This window comes from Aphis gossypii, unplaced genomic scaffold (genome assembly GCF_020184175.1).
Source record: "Aphis gossypii isolate Hap1 unplaced genomic scaffold, ASM2018417v2 Contig00299, whole genome shotgun sequence".
Classification (NCBI taxonomy): domain Eukaryota; kingdom Metazoa; phylum Arthropoda; class Insecta; order Hemiptera; family Aphididae; genus Aphis; species Aphis gossypii.
The window spans coordinates 59,014-78,546 of NW_026083058.1; the positions used below are offsets into that span (position 1 = coordinate 59,014).

The 19,533-nt window shown below is 30.0% G+C and overlaps 1 protein-coding gene across 1 annotated transcript; it reads left to right on the forward strand.

Annotated features, from left to right (window-relative positions):
• The first annotated feature begins 1,522 nt into the window (after positions 1-1,522).
• Positions 1,523-8,469, forward strand: LOC126553676 (uncharacterized). Its single transcript, XM_050208815.1, has 3 exons — positions 1,523-2,039; positions 2,469-2,496; positions 8,006-8,469. The coding sequence occupies exons 1-3, from the start codon at positions 1,698-1,700 to the stop codon at positions 8,467-8,469; spliced, it is 834 nt and encodes a 277-aa protein (XP_050064772.1). The 5' UTR covers positions 1,523-1,697.
• The last annotated feature ends 11,064 nt before the right edge of the window (positions 8,470-19,533 follow it).

Genomic DNA, 19,533 nt, shown 5'->3' on the forward strand with positions numbered 1-19,533 from the left:
TGCATAAACATATAACAACGAGATCCCGTATCAGGTACTTCATTGATTATTAATTTGATCATTAATCATTTAACAAAACAATTAAATTATTGAACGTAATAAATTTAAATTAATTTTTATGAACAAATATTACAGGAGTTGAAACAAACAAGAACGTTAGCTCAAAGGATTATTATGCTTACCGATTAATGATTAGACGTGGCCTGGACAACGTCATTTTACGATGTCGTGAGCTTTGTCAATATATACGCGAAGATTGAGAGCGAACGACTCGATACTTACGATATAATCAACAAAAGCTGCGCGCGGAAGAGTACATTCATTTGCAAGACGCTATCAACAACAATGCCGACGTCGCCGAAATTGGTAACCATGTCATTTTACCATCATCCTACGTAGGCAGTCCACGTCATTTGCAAGAATATATACAGGATGCTCTGACTTACGTGTGCTAATATGGACGACCATGTTTATTTTTCACGTTCACATGTAATCCAAAATGGCCAGAGATTACATCTTTGCTACTGCCTGGCCAAAATGCAATACATCGCCATGACATTACAGCACGTGTGTTCAGACAAAAGTTGAAGTCTTTAATAAGTTTCATTACTTAATCACATTTATTTGGTTCCACACGTTGCTGGATGTATTCGGTTGAGTGGCAAAAGCGAGGATTACCTCATGCACACATTTTGGTTTGGTTCATCGACAAAATCCGTCCTGAAGAAATCGATAGTATCATTTCTGCGGAAATTCTAGATCCATCCACCGACCAACTGCTGTTTGATATTGTTACAACAAACATGATTTATGGTCCATGTGGTACTCTTAATTGTTCATCGCCTTGCATGGCTGATGGAAAATGTACTAAAAATTTCCCTAAAGATTTTACCAATGATACGGTCACAAATGTCAACGGATACCCAATATATCGTCGAAGAAATCCTGAAAATGGCGGACAGTCATTTATTAAAAATATCATCAACACAGACATTGTATTGACAATCATTGGGTAGTGCCATATTCGCCTCTGCTGAGCAAGACATATAATGCTCATATTAATGTTGAGTTCTGCAGTTCTGTGAAGAGCATCAAATACATTTGCAAGTATGTCCATAAAGGCAGTGATATGGCGGTGTTTAGAGTGGAAAATATTAATGTGAATGCTCCTCCAGTGAATAAAAACGATGGAATAACGCTCTACCAAATTGGTCGGTACATCAGCTCCAATGAAGCTGCTTGGAGTATCTTTGGTTTTCCAATTCATGAACGGGATCCAGCAGTTGTTAATTTTGCCATCCATCTTGAAACCGGCCAGCGTGTATTTTTACGAACGAGACAGCGACTTACTTACTTTTTTAGATGGAAGCATGCTGAATTCTCACTCAAAATATCTCTAAAGCCGGGATCCCAAGGCGCGTGGCGCGTGGAGCGGCACGAGGCTTGGTATTGCGCGGTATTGTTCACGCGCCGTGTGATCGGTTTGCTCGGCGCGGCTCGTGTAATATCGGCGCGGCTCGCGTCTATCCAAAAATTGTCGGTTTTTGGTACCCAAGTCAAAGGAAATCATTCGTGCTCGTTGCTCGGCTCGTGAAACCAGTCCAACGCGTTCCCACGGACTAAAGAGGCTCGTGTATATTTTCACTATTTTCTTTTTACCTTTTTTCGAATATTTTATTTATTTATTTTTAAACAATATGGAGTGGTCAAATGAACTGATCTTAGAATTTCTTGATCTGTATGAACAAGAACCTTGTATCTGGAACCCAAAACACCCACAACACAAAATTCGCAATTCCATACATGATTCGTGGGTAAATATTTCAAAAAATCTCAGTTTACCGTATTCAATAAGTGACTTGAAAAAGAAGAAAGAATCGTTGATGGCCACATTCAGGAAACTCGTTAACAAAGTTAAAACGAGTAAAAAAACGGGATCGGGATTAGATGACATCTACAAACCTGACTGGTTCGCATACGAAGCAATGGCCAAGTTTCTACATAGCGTGAACCAACCTAATGCCACCAAAAGTTCAGAGGTAAATGTATTCAGATTAAATAAATAATAATAATATATAGGTACACATATTTATTGAATATTATTCTTAGCATCAAATATTAATTAACAATAATTAAATATACCAGACTTTCTTACATAAATTATAATTATACTTTAAAAATTGTTCTGCCACGGAACAGCACCATTCGTCATGAAATATTCTGTGAATAATTCTCTAACTTCTTTCGCATCGCTTGGTGACCTACGGGTAGAGTTACCATAATGTTTTTAGACCAAATCCGGACATCAGTTCCGTTTCAGGGGGAGGGGGGGGGGAAATTAAAGTTAAACAGTATTGTTCTTTCATTAATACAATTTTATTTAAATCTATAAATAAAACGTCTACATAAGAGTTATTAGGTTAAACACGTTACAATAATTAATTAACTTATATAATAATTTTTATCAGTTCCTTATTCAGTTCGTGCTGGGTCCTGGTTCGCAACATTCTTCATTGTCTTTTTTCTTTTCATATTTTTCAGATGCGTTAATTTTTTTCAGAAAACATTTGTCAATTTTAATTTTATCGTGAAATTGTGAACATGACAAATCAGAATTTGCTTTAATATTAAGCAGCTCTTTTAAAACTGTTTATGACAATCTTCCTCTTTCAGCACTCCAAATAGACCCCATCATTGAAAAAATACGCTCGGCGGGAGCTGAAGTGCCAGGCAGACACATTGCAAATTCTATTATTTTAAAAATATTCAAAAAAGAAACGTTGCTTCTAAAAAATGCATCAAATATCTCCTTCCATTTTTCATGCATTTTCGGTGTTAATTCATTTTGTTGTGAAGCCCATTTAGATTTCAGATGTCTTAGTACTTGGACTAGAGACGAGTGTTCATCAAATAATTGATCCACATTGATAGAATTTGGTACAATATTGACAACTATTATTGCACTAGCCTCCATTTCTTCCCAAGTAGGATCATTTTGTAGCGTTAACCATTTGAATTTGTTAGCTTTGTCAAAGCTGTTTTCCCAAAGTTTTAAATAATTTATCCCTGCTTGATAAAAACCTTCCATATTTTTACGAAAATGATTTTCCTTATCAACATCAATTGTATTATCATCTTTAAGTTTAGCAAGCATTTGGTTAGCTGCAAATGGTATTAAGTTATTTGCTTTCCGTTCTTCTAGTTTGATAACTAATTCTTCATACACTTGTGTTGCTTCTGAAGCAGTTATATAGTCAGACTCAAGTTTAAGAATAGATATTTGGAACATTTGAACAGTTCCATGCACAAACTTTAAAAAAAGTTCAGATACTGGGTCTTTAAAAAATGCAAGTAACACAGCAGGACAGTTTTCAATAGCCATGAAATACGACTTTAAGGCGTCAAACAATAACAATATCCGTTCTATGGCAGGTAATAAGCTCAAAAATCTCGTATTTCCATGTGAAAGGACTCTTTTATATTCTATATTTGCAAAATCGCAAAATTCTTTTAACGCAGTCACTCTGACAGTATACTGAAAAAAGAATTTATAGACTTTTACTACTATTACCTCAACGTCAATGGACAGAGCATCGCATGCTGTCTGGACAGTGTTATGTAAAATATGAGCCGCACAACCAATTCCAAGAATAGGACGAGACAAAGATGTTTGCAGTTTTCGAAAAACATTTCCTTGACCTTTTCTTTTTACACCACCGAAGTTAGTATTAGTGTTATCAGCACACAGACAAACAACTTTTGAAAATAGAATACTTTTTAATACATTTTAAAAGATGTTCTACCAAAATATCAGAGGTTTCACCCGGAAGTTGATCAAAATATAAAAGTTTAACCTTAATTCCTTCATTTTGGTTAAAATAACGAACGCATACGGGAGTCAGTTTAATTTATTTTCTGTTAGAACTGTCAATCGTTAATGTAACAAAATTTACATCTTTGAGATCTTTAAGTAATTCATTAAATATGTAAGGAGATATAACATTTACAATAATTGCTTCCGTTTTAGTCCTAGCTCCTGAATATTTGCTCTCAAAAAACTTTTTAATAAGTTTGGCAGTACAGTCGGACGTTCTAAAACTTAATCCGTGTGTGGCAGTGTGGTAATCAAAAGTTGCTTCTTTGGCCGCACACTGCAATTCGTCATTTGTAGCGTCAATGTGTTTAAAAAAAGATTTAATACTTGCCGTGGACACCGCTTGACTAGCCTTTTTGTGTCTGTCACTTTGTATGTGATTTTCAATATCATACCGTCCTCGATGCTCCACAGAAAATTCTGAATTGCATGTCCAACATAGCGGTCATTACTATTTTGACACTGTTTTAAAAACTTATATTCTTCTTTTAGTTTGTCGGTAAAAACACACTTACGTTTAGGCATTTTTTGAAGACGTAGTACCATAAATTAACAAAACTATAATATTTAATATTTCAAGCAAAACACAACTACAAGAAAAACAAATAACAACCACCTCTTCATTCATAAAACAGAAAGAAACTGGCGAAGCGTCGACTGTCGAGTGAATTTTACGATGTATACGGGTCGTTTTCCAGTACACATAACATGTGAACGAATTAAACACACGAATACTTATTTAGTAGGACTACATTTGATAATACTTTATTTTATTTTATGGCAACGACGATAATAATGAATAGTCGCTTATCGTGACGTTCTGGGAAAAAAATATGAATAAAAATAGAAATTAGATATTATTAATTTATACAGAGTGAACCCGGAAATCTGTCACCAATCATAACTTTTTGTATCAATATAACCACGTTAAACGGTTACCTTTATAAAATCCGGACGCCAATCCGGACAGGTGTTTGAAATCCGGACTGTCCCGACGAAATCCGGACGTATGGTAACCCTACCTACGGGGCATTCTACGAATTGGTAGGAACGATACTTCGTTATAGTGATTTTGACGCCATAACATTGGGATAATTTCACCATCTTTTTCCGAGTCAAATGTACCTCTTGTGGACAATAATTGGAAGACGAAGTTTTACTTTTTCTTAAAAAGTTGTGCAGCAATGCACACGCCATCGTTATATTTGTTACTTTTTCGGGATTTAGTAACATTGGACGTCTGAACACTCTAAAAACTGATGACAGTATACCAAAGGCATTTTCTACCACTCTTCGTGCCCTAGATAATCTATAATTGAATACTCTCTTTTTATTGCCTTTTTCATAAACACCAGAATACGGTTTCATCATATGCTTATTTAGAGCAAATGCGCTATCCACTACGAATACATATGGTAACATATTGATCTTGGCAGGAAGCTGTTCATTTTCAAACTGTTTCCATAAATGTGTGTTTCGATATACACCACTGTCACTTATTCTTCCTTGACACCCAACATCAATGAAAATAAAATTATAATTAGCATCAACTAGGGCCATGAGAACTATACTAAATGTCTCTTCGTAATTATAGTATTCTGTTCCACTTTTATTTGGACATTGGATTACAATATGCTTCCCATCGATTGCACCCAAGCAATGGGGAAAATTCCATTTGTCGTTGAACTCTTCAGAAATTTTAAGCCACTGTTCGGAATTTTGTGGCAGCTGAAAAAATAATGATATTATATTGTAGCCTTATTAGGTATTGAAAACAACAAAATAACAACTATATTGTTCGATTACAAACAATTCTTATTTGTTTTTTGAACCTTGTACCCCACGTTTCTAGGTACAACTGGTCACAATTGGTCAGTACAATTGTGTCCCTCAAAAAAGGTCATAGCCATACTATGAAATAATTGCGGTCTGGGCATATTCTATATACATACGTAAAATATACATGCAGAATCATCTTACAAATTGTAATAATATATTTTTTAATGGTACACATTTTAGATTCTGAGCAATGCTATGCAATGAATGTATTAATTTTACAATGATGTGTTTTTATTTTTATTTTTAAAAACAAAAATTATTAAGGAAAAACGGGAATTTTTACTCAAAATCGGTTTTCCATAAAATTGATTTTGGTTTTTAGCGTAAATTTAATACGAAAAACCGTATACACTTGAAATGTACATAATATGTTTAATATATCATCGTCTATACTAGATACAATTTAAAAATATTTTTACTCGTTTCGAGTTGTTTACGAACATTTTAAAATTTCAATCTTTTTAGTTTTTTTTTACTATAAATATCAATGAAATTTTATTTATTGGTTAAAAATTCTTGAAAATTTAATAGAATGCTCCTAATATATTGTTTCAAAGGTAGATGAAAAATATTAAAAATCTGTAGTCTTAATTTTTTTTTTCCAAGCATTTAAAGTTAAAATTTTGACAAAATACGTAAAAATGACGAAAATTTGCAAATTATTTATAGAATTAGAAATTCATAACAATTTTTCTTTTTAAATCTAAGATTTTAAAATGTAACACAAGATTTAACATAAGTTTTTCTACTTTTATCAAAAATAAAATATCTAAAAGCAATTAAAAATAAATTTTTATGAGCGTTTTAAGTTCATAATTTTACAACATTGGATATTCACTCGATTCCTCATGTAGTGTTTTTCTTATTTGGTTGTAATTCAAAAATGAATAATTTTAGAGGCATGAAAATTTCATTGAATGTTTATATTCTCATTTCCTATACCCCATAGAATTTTGAAAATATTTTGATTTGTTTTGAGCTGTTTACAGACACATTTTTAGTTTTCAATTTTTTTATTTAATTTTTTTTATAATTGTTAATAAAATTTTATTTGGTGGGCCAAAAAGTCTGAAAATTTAATACAAGCTTTCTAATATGTTGTTACAATATCAATTGAAATGTTTTTAAAATACAAAAGCATAATTTTTTTTATAAGCATTTAAAGTTCAAATTTCGACAAAATTTGTAAAAATCTCAAAAACTATCAATCATTGGAATTAAAAATTATAAAATTTTCAGTTTTTATAACTAAGAGTTGAAAATTTAAATCGAAGATTCTCTTAAATAATTCATACTGTAACCAAAAAATCTAAAAAATACATGCCTAAACACATTTATTTTTTACAGACATTTTAAATTAAAATTTGGACGAAATTACTTATTAAAATCAAGAAAAAACGATTTTATTTATTTTGTTGTAATTTAAAAATATTTTTCGTGGTATATTAAACTTTTAGAGTATACTTTTATATTTTAATAAAATTAATTTAACCTACTGTAGTAGATGTTAATGCCTAATATTAAAATTAATTACTTTACTTAAAATAATATCATAAGCTATGCCTACCCAGTACCTAGCTATAGGCCAGTGTTTCCCAAAGGGTGTGCCGTGAAATTTGAAAGGTGTGCCGCGACAACTTGAACTTTTTTTTATATTATTACCTAATAACGATATTATTCGATAAGTAGATACTATTTATCCAAAGTGTGCCGTGACTTATAAAAACTAATAATAATGTGCCGCGATAGGAAAAAGTTTGGGAACCACTGCTATAGGCTGTAGTATTATTATAGGCTAACATAGTCACTTTCTACGTTCAGAATCATTTTTCGTATACAATGATATTATACCTATCATTGAATTAAAATTTAATACCATCCATTACAGTGAACCACTTATAAACTCCTGTATACCAGAGCTTACTCTATTTGTTCACCTTTTTATGTATTTAACCTGTATTTTTGATAAATAATACCTATCTCCAATTGGTTAACTGCCTAGCTTTGATAAATAAAAAAATATTTACCAAATTTGTGTTTACTATTATTATCAGACACTGCGTAATGAAATATTAAACATCGAAAACAACGGAAGTTCTAAAAGTGCAGATGAGGAAGACTTTTCACTTATCTAAATCAACCAACCACCAGTTACATATTCTGCAGATGAAACTTTTAAAACTCCGATACATTTGTCCCCAAATATTTACAAAAAAAGAAAATCCGATCAAATTATACAAATGGAAAAGCGATTAGACGAAGCCTATAATCATTTAAAAAAAGCATCGTAAGAACCCAAAAGGGACAAATGTTCTCTTTATAGCAAGTTACTCGGAAGGAAGTTGAGTGAACTTGATGAACAAACTCAAGAATATGCTATGTTTGAGATTGATAAGTTTGTATATGGACTTAAACAAAAAAAATATGCAACTCAAAACTACAATCCACAGTATACAGCGCCAGTTAGCACGATTTGTAATCAGCCTTCTACATTTTCCACATCAACTTTTCATTCTCCATCACCAACTGCATATACATACACCACATCATCATCACCAGTATCTCAACATTCTTACCCTCAATCATCGAACTCAAGCTTTCAGATGTCACCTGAAGATATGTCACTCGCATCAGTCTCGCCTGATTTGCAACAACATCATAATTATAGACCTACATACACGATTATTCAAAATCAAAGTCCTGCAACACATGGAAATCAGGAGGAAGAACATTCTAATATATTTAACTTACAATAATAATATTATGTTGACTTAATATATATTTTAAAATTATTAATTTACAGATCAATAAGTTTACTCAACATATTTATTTTTTACGAAACAGTTTTATTTTTTATCATTTTTTTTTTAAGAGTTATAACCTATTATGTTTTTTTTTTTTTTTAAATATAACGTATGTTTTTGTTATTCACATTATTTTATCCAAATGTTGCATTTATATTTATAAGTATTGGTTATTAACTAATAATAATGTTATGAATTATGATATATTAGATTCTGAACGAAGTGATGAATGTATTGATTTTACAATGATGTGTGTTTTCTTTGTGTCTGTGTACAGCATAACTAGTCGAAATAATGCTCCAATTTCAAACAATGGGGGTGGTTTCCGATGTAAAAGTGAATATTCTTGGTGCATTATAGAGGTAAAAAGTTAACATTTTCCAACAGTTTTCAAAAAAATCGAGAAAAACAAAAATAAAATGACGAAAAAGCGGCAATTTTTACTCAAAACCAGTTTTCGACCAAATCGATTTTTTTTATGGTTGTAATTCAAAAACTAATCACTGAAAATACTTGAAATTTTCACCAAATGTTAATGTCAGTGGTATCCGTATAAAGTTAAATTTTCAAAAAATTTTGACTTTTTATGAGTTATTTATAGACAACTGAAATTTTCGATTTTTTTGAGAAATTTTTTTTAAAGTGTCGATAAAAAATTTTTGGATGACCAAAAAGTTTTGAAAATTTAATACAAGGTTCCTTATGAGTTGTTTTTAATGTAGCTAAAAAAAATTAAAAATCGTTAACAATTTTTTTTATAAGCGTTTTTAGTTCAAATTTTTACGAAATCTGTCGAAAACGCGAAAATTTGCAAGTAATTTTGAAGTTGAAAAATCATAAAATTTTTTTCTTTTATAACTAAGTTTTGAAAATTTGGTTCAAGGTTCTCCATACATTTTTCTTCAAATATCTGTAAAAAAAACTCTACCGGATTCAGATAAAAAATTTTTATGAGTGTTTGAAATTTAAATTTTTACAAAAACCGCGTTAAATAACAGTTTAGCCTCAAACGATTTTTGATATTTGTTATTATTCAAAAAGTATAAGTCGTAGATACTTGAACATTTTACCAGTTATTAAGATTCGCGTTTTCTTTACTTGATTTAAATTTCAAAATATTTTGACTTTTTTTGAGCTGTTTGTAGACAACTGAAATTTTCAATTTTTTTGAAAAAATATTTTTGAAGTGTCGATAAAATTTTTTTGGCCCTATCAAAATACTTGAAAATTTAATACAAAGTTCCTCATATGTTATTCTTATAGTGATTAAAAAATTATAAGAATACATAGGCACAATTTTTTTTTATTAGCATTTGAAGTTCAAATATTGACAAAAATTCGTCAAAAGCATGAATATTTTCAAATTATTTGAAGTTGAAAAATCATAAAATTTTTTGTGTTTATAACTAAGGATTAAAAATACAACACTAAGTTTTCCATAAGTTTACCTTCTAGTATCTATAGAGAAAACTCGAAGCATCATTATAGGAAAAATTTTTAGTGCGTTTGAATTTTAAATTTTAACGAAATAGCGTAACGATAACGATTTATCCTCAAACGATTTTAAATATTTGTTATTATTCAAAAAGTATAAGTCGTAGATACTTGAACTTTTTACCAGTTATTAAGATTCGCGTTTTCTTTACGTGATTTAATTTTCAAAATATTTTGACATTTTTTGAGCTATTATAGACAGCTGAAATTTTCAATTTTTCTGAAAATTGTTTGTTTATGTGTCGATAAAATCTTTTTGGCCCTATCAAAATACTTGAAAATTAATGCAAAGTTCCTCATAAGTTATTATTATAGTGATTAAAAAATTATAAGAATACATAGGCACAATTTTTTTTTATTAGCATTTGAAGTTCAAATATTGACAAAAATTCGTCAAAACTATGAATACTTGCAAATTATTTTGTAGGTATATTTCATAAAAATTTTTGTATAAGTAGCTAAGAGTTGAAAATTTAACACAAGGTTTTTTATAAGTTTAGCTTACAATTGTTATAAAAGAACTTAAATTTTGTTGTATTCAGGAAATTAAAACATAAACCACCTTTTTCACCAACCACTAGAAATTATATCCTAGGCTGACAAATCATCTTCGTTCAGAATCGTTTTTCGTATACAATGATAACTATCATTGGATTCAAATTTAACACTCCTATAATATATAATAATGATGCATACGGCACCTAATGTACAGCAGAGCGGTACTCACTTGCCCGCTTTTTTTTAATTATTTATGATTATTTAAATACCTTTATTTCATCTTTCAATTCTAGAATCAAAGCCTTGCACACATCATCTACACATCTCGAAACAGTTTGTGGTGAAAACTTAAAAAGATATGACAAATTTTTGAAACTGTCACCACTGGCTAAAAACCGAAGTGTCACAGCTAATCTTTCTTTGATTGGGATACATTCTCGCATGTTTGTGTCGTTCTTAGAAATGTATGGACCTATTTTATTTAAAATATGCTCGAAGTCTTCGGAACTCATCCTACAAAAGTTTTCAAACTTTCGTGACGGATCTACATTTAAATCGTGCAACATATTTGTTGCATTGTTCCTAAAAAAAAATTTTTAAAGTATTAAATAAATAAACATATGATTAAATTGAATACCAAAAAATTTTCAATAATTTTATATCTTTTTCGACTTTTATAAAAAGTGTCCATCCAGTATCTTCTTTTTTTTGGAGTTCTTACTTCATCTTCATTCTCAAATGAGTAATTTTTTAAAAATTCACTGCACACGATAATATAATATGCTGCTGCATTGACAATTTGTTCTTGGTCGTCATCCATATTCCGTAAAAAAATATCGATTTAAAACAGTACTTGTGTCGACGAGAGACAGACTCGGAATGGATCGGCAAAGGATGCCGAGCTCTAGAGACGTGCCGAGCTACAGGCCGTGGGATCGTCGTGTTGGCGTGTAGGCTCGGCTCGTCTCTAGGTTTGGTATGTCTAGGTTTGGCGAGTTCCGCGCCGCGCCACGCGCCGTGGGATCCCGGCTTAACAGGGCAGCATCCGGATGATTTAACTACAGCCAAAGAAATGGTTACGCTCATTCAATCTGTTTTCGACAAAATGATGCGACATCCCGACAAGAAGCTTCTCCGACACAGACCAAAAAAAAAATAAACTTATAAAATGTGTGTAATAGGATATGGTATATATGTACTGGATTTCCTTTTATTTTTGACTCCGGAGAACATGTGCATAAGGTCTATAGTTGATCCATTTAGTGACTGGTCAGAGTTGTTTGGGCTAGCACTATTTTCATTTGTTTCATCTCCCATAAATGAGTTGTTTGACTTTGATCGAATAATTAAACAGCCAAGTGATCGATCAGCATTGGAGAATTCACAAACTTCATTATCGTCATTAGAGAATTAATTTATTTCATTGCCGTCATTGGATAGTTCAGTTACTTCATTGCCGTCATTTGATAGTTCAGTTACTTCATTTCTGTAATTGGATACTTCATTTACTTCATTATCAGAAGTTTGTGCTATAATGCATGTACTTGGAGAGATGGAACGTAAGGTGTAGCCATTCAGTGACTGATCAGAAGCTACGGAGTATTGAATCTCTTTACTTCCCACAATTTCTTGGAATGCAGTAGTGGTTTCATAATTAGTATTTATAGTAGAATTATTAAATAAATCAAAACAACTACAACAGATTCTTCTGGTTTCGTCGTTATTGTGATAAAATGAACAACCATCTAAAGCATGAACTGGATGTCCACATTCAACACATTTATGCATACCATTAACTGACGGAAAATGACCAGAACTACACATAGGACATTTTAAAACATTTGTGGTCATTTGTGTATTATTCTCAAACTCGCCATGTTTTAATAATGCACTAGGTACATTTGAGTGAAGTGACACGTCGTTCAATAAATGATTCCAGATTGGTTGGTAAAGTAATATCTTTAAATGTAGTGTTTTTTATTTTATTGAACATCGACTAGACTGCTGCTGACGATTTCGTTGGTTTTCCGTAACCAAATAATGGAACCATTATACCACTCCATAATGGTAGGAGTTTTAATTATTTTTTTAACAATGGAATTATTGAAGGTAAATACAAAGGATTTATATCAATACCTTCTTCGATATGATTTTGGCTTTCTTCGTATATATTATTTGCCCACGATATAAATGGGTTCGTTGTATCTTCTAAACCTTTTTCAGTATTAAATTCCGTCTCGATAGTATCTTCCATATTTTCTGAAGTTAATAATAACTCATCAAATTGAATATTTGTAAGTCCACTTAAAACCACCTCAAGGATTTTTATCTTATGCATCTCACATTGTGTTTTAGATCCAGTTACAATGTTGTATCCATCAGATTCATTGGATGCAACTATAAATATTAAAATGAGTAATGACCGTATTTCATCTAGACTTTGGCTTTTTATTATCAAACATATAACTCTAATGTAAATTTCCTTTACTCTTTTTGAGGTAGTTACAAACGATGACCATTTAGTTATATTTTTTATGAAGTGAGCTATATCAATTTTTACAAAGCATTGTGGCAACCAAAAATTAGTATCAGAAACATTTTTGAGTAATAGTTGAGAGCAAACACTAATATAATCACTGCGCGATGTATATTGTGTGAAACTTCGTACTAATACAGACAATAATGCAAGAGACATATCACTACAAGTCTCTTTAGGTGGTCTTTAGGAACGTCACTTTTGAGCCATGAAGCAAGCCAATGATAAATCGAAATATTATCATGCTTCTCTGATACCATAGAACATATCGTGAATGAATTATTTCTTAAATCGTCATATACTACAGCTTCGTATAGATATATAGTCTGTGTTTTAACTAGACCAAGTTTATTAAACCGTTTTATAACATTTCCAGTAGCATCGACTATCAATGATGGATAGGATGAATTTTGAGAATATGCTCTATTAAGATGAATAAGCTCTGGCGTATATAAATGAAGAAAAAAAGGATCTAATCCAATTCCATGAACACAACCTTTATACATGTCCTCCAATTTCATAATTAAAATAGCAGTAATTGTATCGGAATTTCTATTCCTCGATTTAATTTCTTTTGATTTAGCGACTCGCAATGCATTACTTGTTGAGATAATGGGAGGTTCTGACTCATCTAAAGCAAATTTAATTACATTTTTTTAAATTATTCTACTTATAATTTATGGTTTTAATATTTTAAATTCTGATCGAAGATGAATGCATTGATTATATCAGATGGAAAACGTTTTTAAAAAATGTTATAAAACAAAAAAAAAAAAATCAAAACGAAAACGAAAACAAAAAACAACTACTGTAAAAGGATAACAAAAAATTGTATTATTATTTTTATCGTGTACTTACTATTTACTATTTTTATTTTTGTTTCGATGCGTAAGAGCAAATTTTTAGTTTTGATGTTAAGGTGTATTTTATACCTACCTACCTACAACTGTAAGTAAACTTTTGAGTTCAGTATTATTTTTATTATTTACTCTAGAAATAATGTTTCACTTACCCATTACTTCTAAAGTTTGAAAGCATTTTAATTTGAAATTTTGAATTTTCATATATAAATACACCTAATTTTTTTTTTAAAAATTAACCAATTCACTGAATTTTACGTAAAATTTACCTGTAACTTTACCGACTTTACCGGTTAGTTCCACATCTCTAATTATCTACACATGGTATAACTTTTAAAATATTTTTCATATTTTTAATCTATAAATTGGAATTTTAAATATTTGATTTTTTTTTTTTTAATGTTACCAATTAATATAATTATTAATATGTTTTTCCAACAAGCTAGAAATTATAAAATAAAATTCCTTATAAGTTTTAAGACTTAAAAAAAATAAGGTTAATATCACAATATTATATTTAAATACCTAGAAACGGAAAAACCATGATTTTATTTTAAATATAAGCCTTTTTCATAAAACCTATTGTTTTTGTTTTTTATTTAATTCTCAATTAATTTATCGTCAAATAATATGACCAAATATCCGTTAAAGAATAACAAAATTAAATATATTATCATAAATTAAGCAAATCACCTTGTTCCATAAGACGTAATGCTTCTTCTTCTCTAAGGAATTCAGAAGATTTTCCTTGTTCCAACAATTTTTGTAATTTTATTTCTTTAACCGCATGTGTCATTCGACGTTTTTGGGTTTTATCATTTAGGAGCATAAAAATTACCCACATACTTACAGTCAACTAAAACTCTAATAAGAATATAAGATAAATATAAATATAAATAATAAAAATAAAATGAATCTGTTTATTAATAAAAAAAAATAGAATAATCAATAGTTTTTACCTAGAGTTTGGTGAAGGTTTATGACGCACAGTCCCTTTGAAATTATAACTACATATTTTACACCTTAAAACAATGGTTACATACCCCACTCCAATCGGATATACTTTGGCCCGTTTAAATACCAAGCAGCATTGCAAATGGGTGTGTTCCCAAAAGTGTTCTGCTACTACATGTGTCCATTCTCCTCTTGGTAAAGTCATATAATTTCTGGCCTGATTCTGACGTTTATATGCTATTTTTATAGGTTCAATTACTCTCCATTCTTCAGGTGATAATGTTTTTTTAAAATAAATTATAATTTTGTTGAACTAAACTTATCTGTTTATTGATTGTTCTAATAAGTTATTAGTTATATCTATAGTCTAGGTCCTAGGTATGATTCTTGTGTGTACTACCAATACATTTTTGTTATTTAAATTTGTATTTACTATTGTCATTCATTAATGAATATAGTTTATTATTATAATCAATTCTATTATGATAAGATATATTAAAAAAAAAATTTAAACAAAATAAAAATACAAGAAAATTGTACCATATTCTCAACTAAAAAAATTAAATAAGAGTTATATTTATATATTTATTTCATACTATATTCGCAGACAATAAAATTGATATGAAAACTTTATTGCTATTAACTGAAGACATGATAAAAGAACTAGTCCCAGTAATTGGACACAGAGCACGATTAATTTCAAATTTACATGAATGGAAAGCCATAGACTATAGTACAGGGAGCAACTGATTTAGTATGGATATTTTTCAACTATCAATTTTAGTTGCTTAAAATTAATTAAAGTCTTAAACTAAAGAATTTTTTTTTTTTTTGAATACAAAGTTTTTTTTAAATTCTACTTATTCATCGTTTTTAAGAATTAAATTATTATTTTAGCATAACCCACTTGATATTGAAACCCGAGACAATATTGGCAGTATCCTTCTCGAGTTGACACAAACTGATACCAGTAATTCCAAAGACTATCAGCATATTCCTTTTACATCTGTTGTGAGTAAAATATTCAGTGATTTGAGGGTTTTGGTTAGTGAGCACTATTTAAAAACTTGTTATAATTTTAAGATACAACTGCATCAACTCCATCAAGTACTCTGCAAGTAGAAACAACTGAAGGCGTTTCAGATGATTTTGATGCGGTCTCTACAAATGTTTCACAAAAATCATATGAAAACACAGTTGAGTACCTATAATTTACTTTTATAGTAGGTACTATGTGTAACAACATACAGAGGCATAATTAATAATTAATATAATAATATAGATGCATAAATATTATAATATGGTACACAGTAGTCTAATATCATGTTTATAAAGCCCGGTCCAGACCAAGAAAAATTTGTCTGAAACATATGTTGCTGACATTGTTGTCGACAAATATTTATGTTATCTTATATTTAACAGACTTTTTACTTATCTAACTTAATTGTTTATTTTTATATATAGTTATGTCAATAAAAATCTTCATAATTAAAATAATATTATGTTGGTATATTCTTATAAAATCATATAAATACTAAATAGTTATAATTTTTTATCTATTTAGGAGCTGATAGTAGATCTACTTCAAAGTGCTAATGAAGGCAAAGCATTATTAGCTACATATCAAAAAAAGGGATTATTGGACAGCATAGGCCGTAGACGTCTGTGTAATTTGATTATTAATAAAGAGCTAAGAGATGATGTTAATAAACGAGTCCCATCATCTAGGCTACATGAACTAGCCTATCAAATTACACTTGTATTCAGTCAAGAACGTACAGCAGTCTACTTTATTCCGTATCTGTCGTATGGTCCCGGCTTAAAGAGGGCAGCCAAAGGAAAGTTGCTGGACTGTTTAAATAACAGAAGGAGAGACTATAGAAAATCAGGAATCATTAATTCCTTACGCCGTAGTTCAATATCTTCTTCTGGTCTGTCTTCTCCAACGGAAGTATCTAGTGGGCTTAACCGATTTGCGACTATCAACCCTCAGGAAGATGTAGAAGAAAACCTGAAGTGGTTGAGAAACTCAAGTGATCCGTGGAAGTTAGTAGAAGAAAATTGGGATAAAACTGTTCATATCCGTTTGAACAAAATTGCTTCAAAAGATGGACAGTCTATAGAACAGTACATGACAGAGTATCCTGCTTTAAAAAAACCAACTGGTTATCTTCTTGTAAGTATGGTTTTCTGTATTATATTATTAGGCAACATTTAAAAAACAAAAAATGAATATAAAACCCATATGTTAATAACTAATTTAAAACAAAAAAATTCACATATTATGCTAATAATGTTATATAAATCTAATTAAAACTACTAGTTTCAGACTGGAGCTACTGGTAAAATTCAATAAATCATAAATAATAATATGGGATTTTTATTTAGTTACTAATTTGACTTTTAAATGAAACATTTTTTTTTTTTTTTTGGGGGGGGGGGGTAGTAATATTAATATTTAATAGTATAACAACACTTTATACTACTAAATATTAATACTGTATTACTATACCATTAATTTGTCGTTTGTGCAAATTTTTATTTTTTAAATTGTTTATTTGAATATATTTTGTAATATAACAAGTATTAACTCACTATATTCAAATATTAATACTTATACATATTGTTATGTTTTTTTGTTGTTAAGTTTTTAAAGGACTTTGATATAGCATTTCCAAACTCATCTGATAAGCTATATCAACATTTGCCGCTTTACAAAAGGCGAATATTTGAGTTGGCAGTTGAAAAAATAAGAAAATCAAAAGAACTTGACACTAATGAACTATTGAACAGTTATTTACAGTTTGATGTTATAGGTTAGTTATTGATAGATATATTAATATATTGGTATTTCATACTTTATTGATTATATATAGATTTATTATATCCATAAATACCTATGTATACAATGTTCATTTTACTTAAATCCTAAAAGTAATCAATTCATTTATAATTGCAGACAAAGAAGAAACATCAAATATTGCTGCTTTTCTATGTCTCCCGTTCATCATTGGTGTCAATAGTACAAGAGCTAAAAAATCAAAAGCACTGTGGCGACCTTCTAAACTTGAAGCCAGAGATGGTTTCATAACACATGTGAAAAGTGATGCTGAAATTCTTGAAACGGTCACTAGAAGAAGGGAAAAGTTGAGAACATTTGGACAGACATTGCAACCTTTTATTGTAATTGTTGGTCCAACGATTAATGAAATATCCAGTTACTTGGTAATAGTTGATAATACTTATTATCGCTTTAATACAATAATTGCAGCAGTTGATTGTTGCTTTAAAGTTATTTTATCACTTAACGCTGAATATCCCTCGGAATCTGCATTAATTTGGTGTTTTGTTCAAAAGGGATTTTACAATATCACTACTCCATGGGATAAAAATTTTACTATTGTGAATGCACTTTTGTCAGATATTAATTGTTTACCATAAAGTTAAATACTAATTATAATCTATAATTTTCAATATGCCTACTTGTTTTTTATGTAAATTAAAATTGAATAGCATTAATACCTTGTTTACACATTTCAATTTCCAACATTCATACAATACATTTGATACATTTTACTGTGCAGAAGACGGGTGCTTGAGGTCTTTTAATCTAAAAAACTCTTTCCGAAAACATTTACAAAACATATTTTAGATGAAGAACCACATCCTTCGACTTCCCAAACCGAGTTAAGAAACAATTTCCCTTCAGATAAAATTATAAATATTGATAACTACTCTAATGATTTTTCTCCCGAGAGTCCAGATACAGCAAATAAAACTAAAACTATTGACCCCGCCGAAATATTGAACAAGTCTATTGCTAATTTTATTGCATCTTTATATGCTAATCCAATTATACCTAGAAATGTTATACAAATAGTTGTTGATGGAGTGGAACAGATTTTTTCTGAGGGTATAGTTATTTTTATCACGAATTATGTTGAACAAGTATCAAACAAAAATAAAATTCCGGAAAATTATTGCTCTATGTTTAATGATGTTGGAAATATTATTGAGAATGCTTTCGTTTGTTTTAAAACTGAACATAAGAGATTTCGTTACTTTGCTGAGTCAGAATCTTATGTAGAACCTACAGAATAATTAAAAAAGGTGTGTCTATTCTTGAACCTATTAACTGTACTGAACAATTTATACCCTTGAGAAAAGTTCTGAAACAATTTTTTTTGTCTTGAAAATGTCCTTAGTGAAACCTTAGAATACTTGTCTAGTTTAATGATAAATGAAAAAAGTGTTATAGGAAATTTTGTTCAGGGTACCTTTTGGCAAAGCAGAATGAAAATATTTAATGGTAAAACCGTTTTACCGCTCTTTATGTACTTTGATGATTTCGAAAGTGGTAATGTACTTGGGAGTCATTCGGGTGTTCATAAAGTGGAAGCAGTGTATGTATCTATCCCATGTATACCACCTCATCGTACATCAGTTTTAAGTAATATTTTCCTTGCTTTACTTTTCCATTCTAGTGATAGAGTAGAATTTGGAAATAATGTTATTTTTAATCCTTTAATTAATGAACTAAATTATTTGCAAGAAACTGGTATATAAATAGATACTACTGTATTTAAAGGTGTATTGTACTTTGATTTGGGATTAATTATCGGAGATAATTTAGGAATCCACTCAATTATTGGCTTTACTGAAAGTTTTTCCTCT

What these genes read in the sequence shown, in the direction of transcription:
- LOC126553676 (XM_050208815.1), top strand. Translation starts at nt 1,698, where the DNA reads ATGGAGTGGTCAAATGAACTGATCTTAGAATTTCTTGATCTGTATGAA. An exon ending in ATGCCACCAAAAGTTCAGAG is followed by an intron (nt 2,040 to 2,468) that starts GTAAATGTATTC and finishes AATTTTTATCAG; the next exon opens with TTCCTTATTCAGTTCGTGCT. An exon ending in TCAGTTCGTGCTGGGTCCTG is followed by an intron (nt 2,497 to 8,005) that starts GTTCGCAACATT and finishes AAGCATCGTAAG; the next exon opens with AACCCAAAAGGGACAAATGT.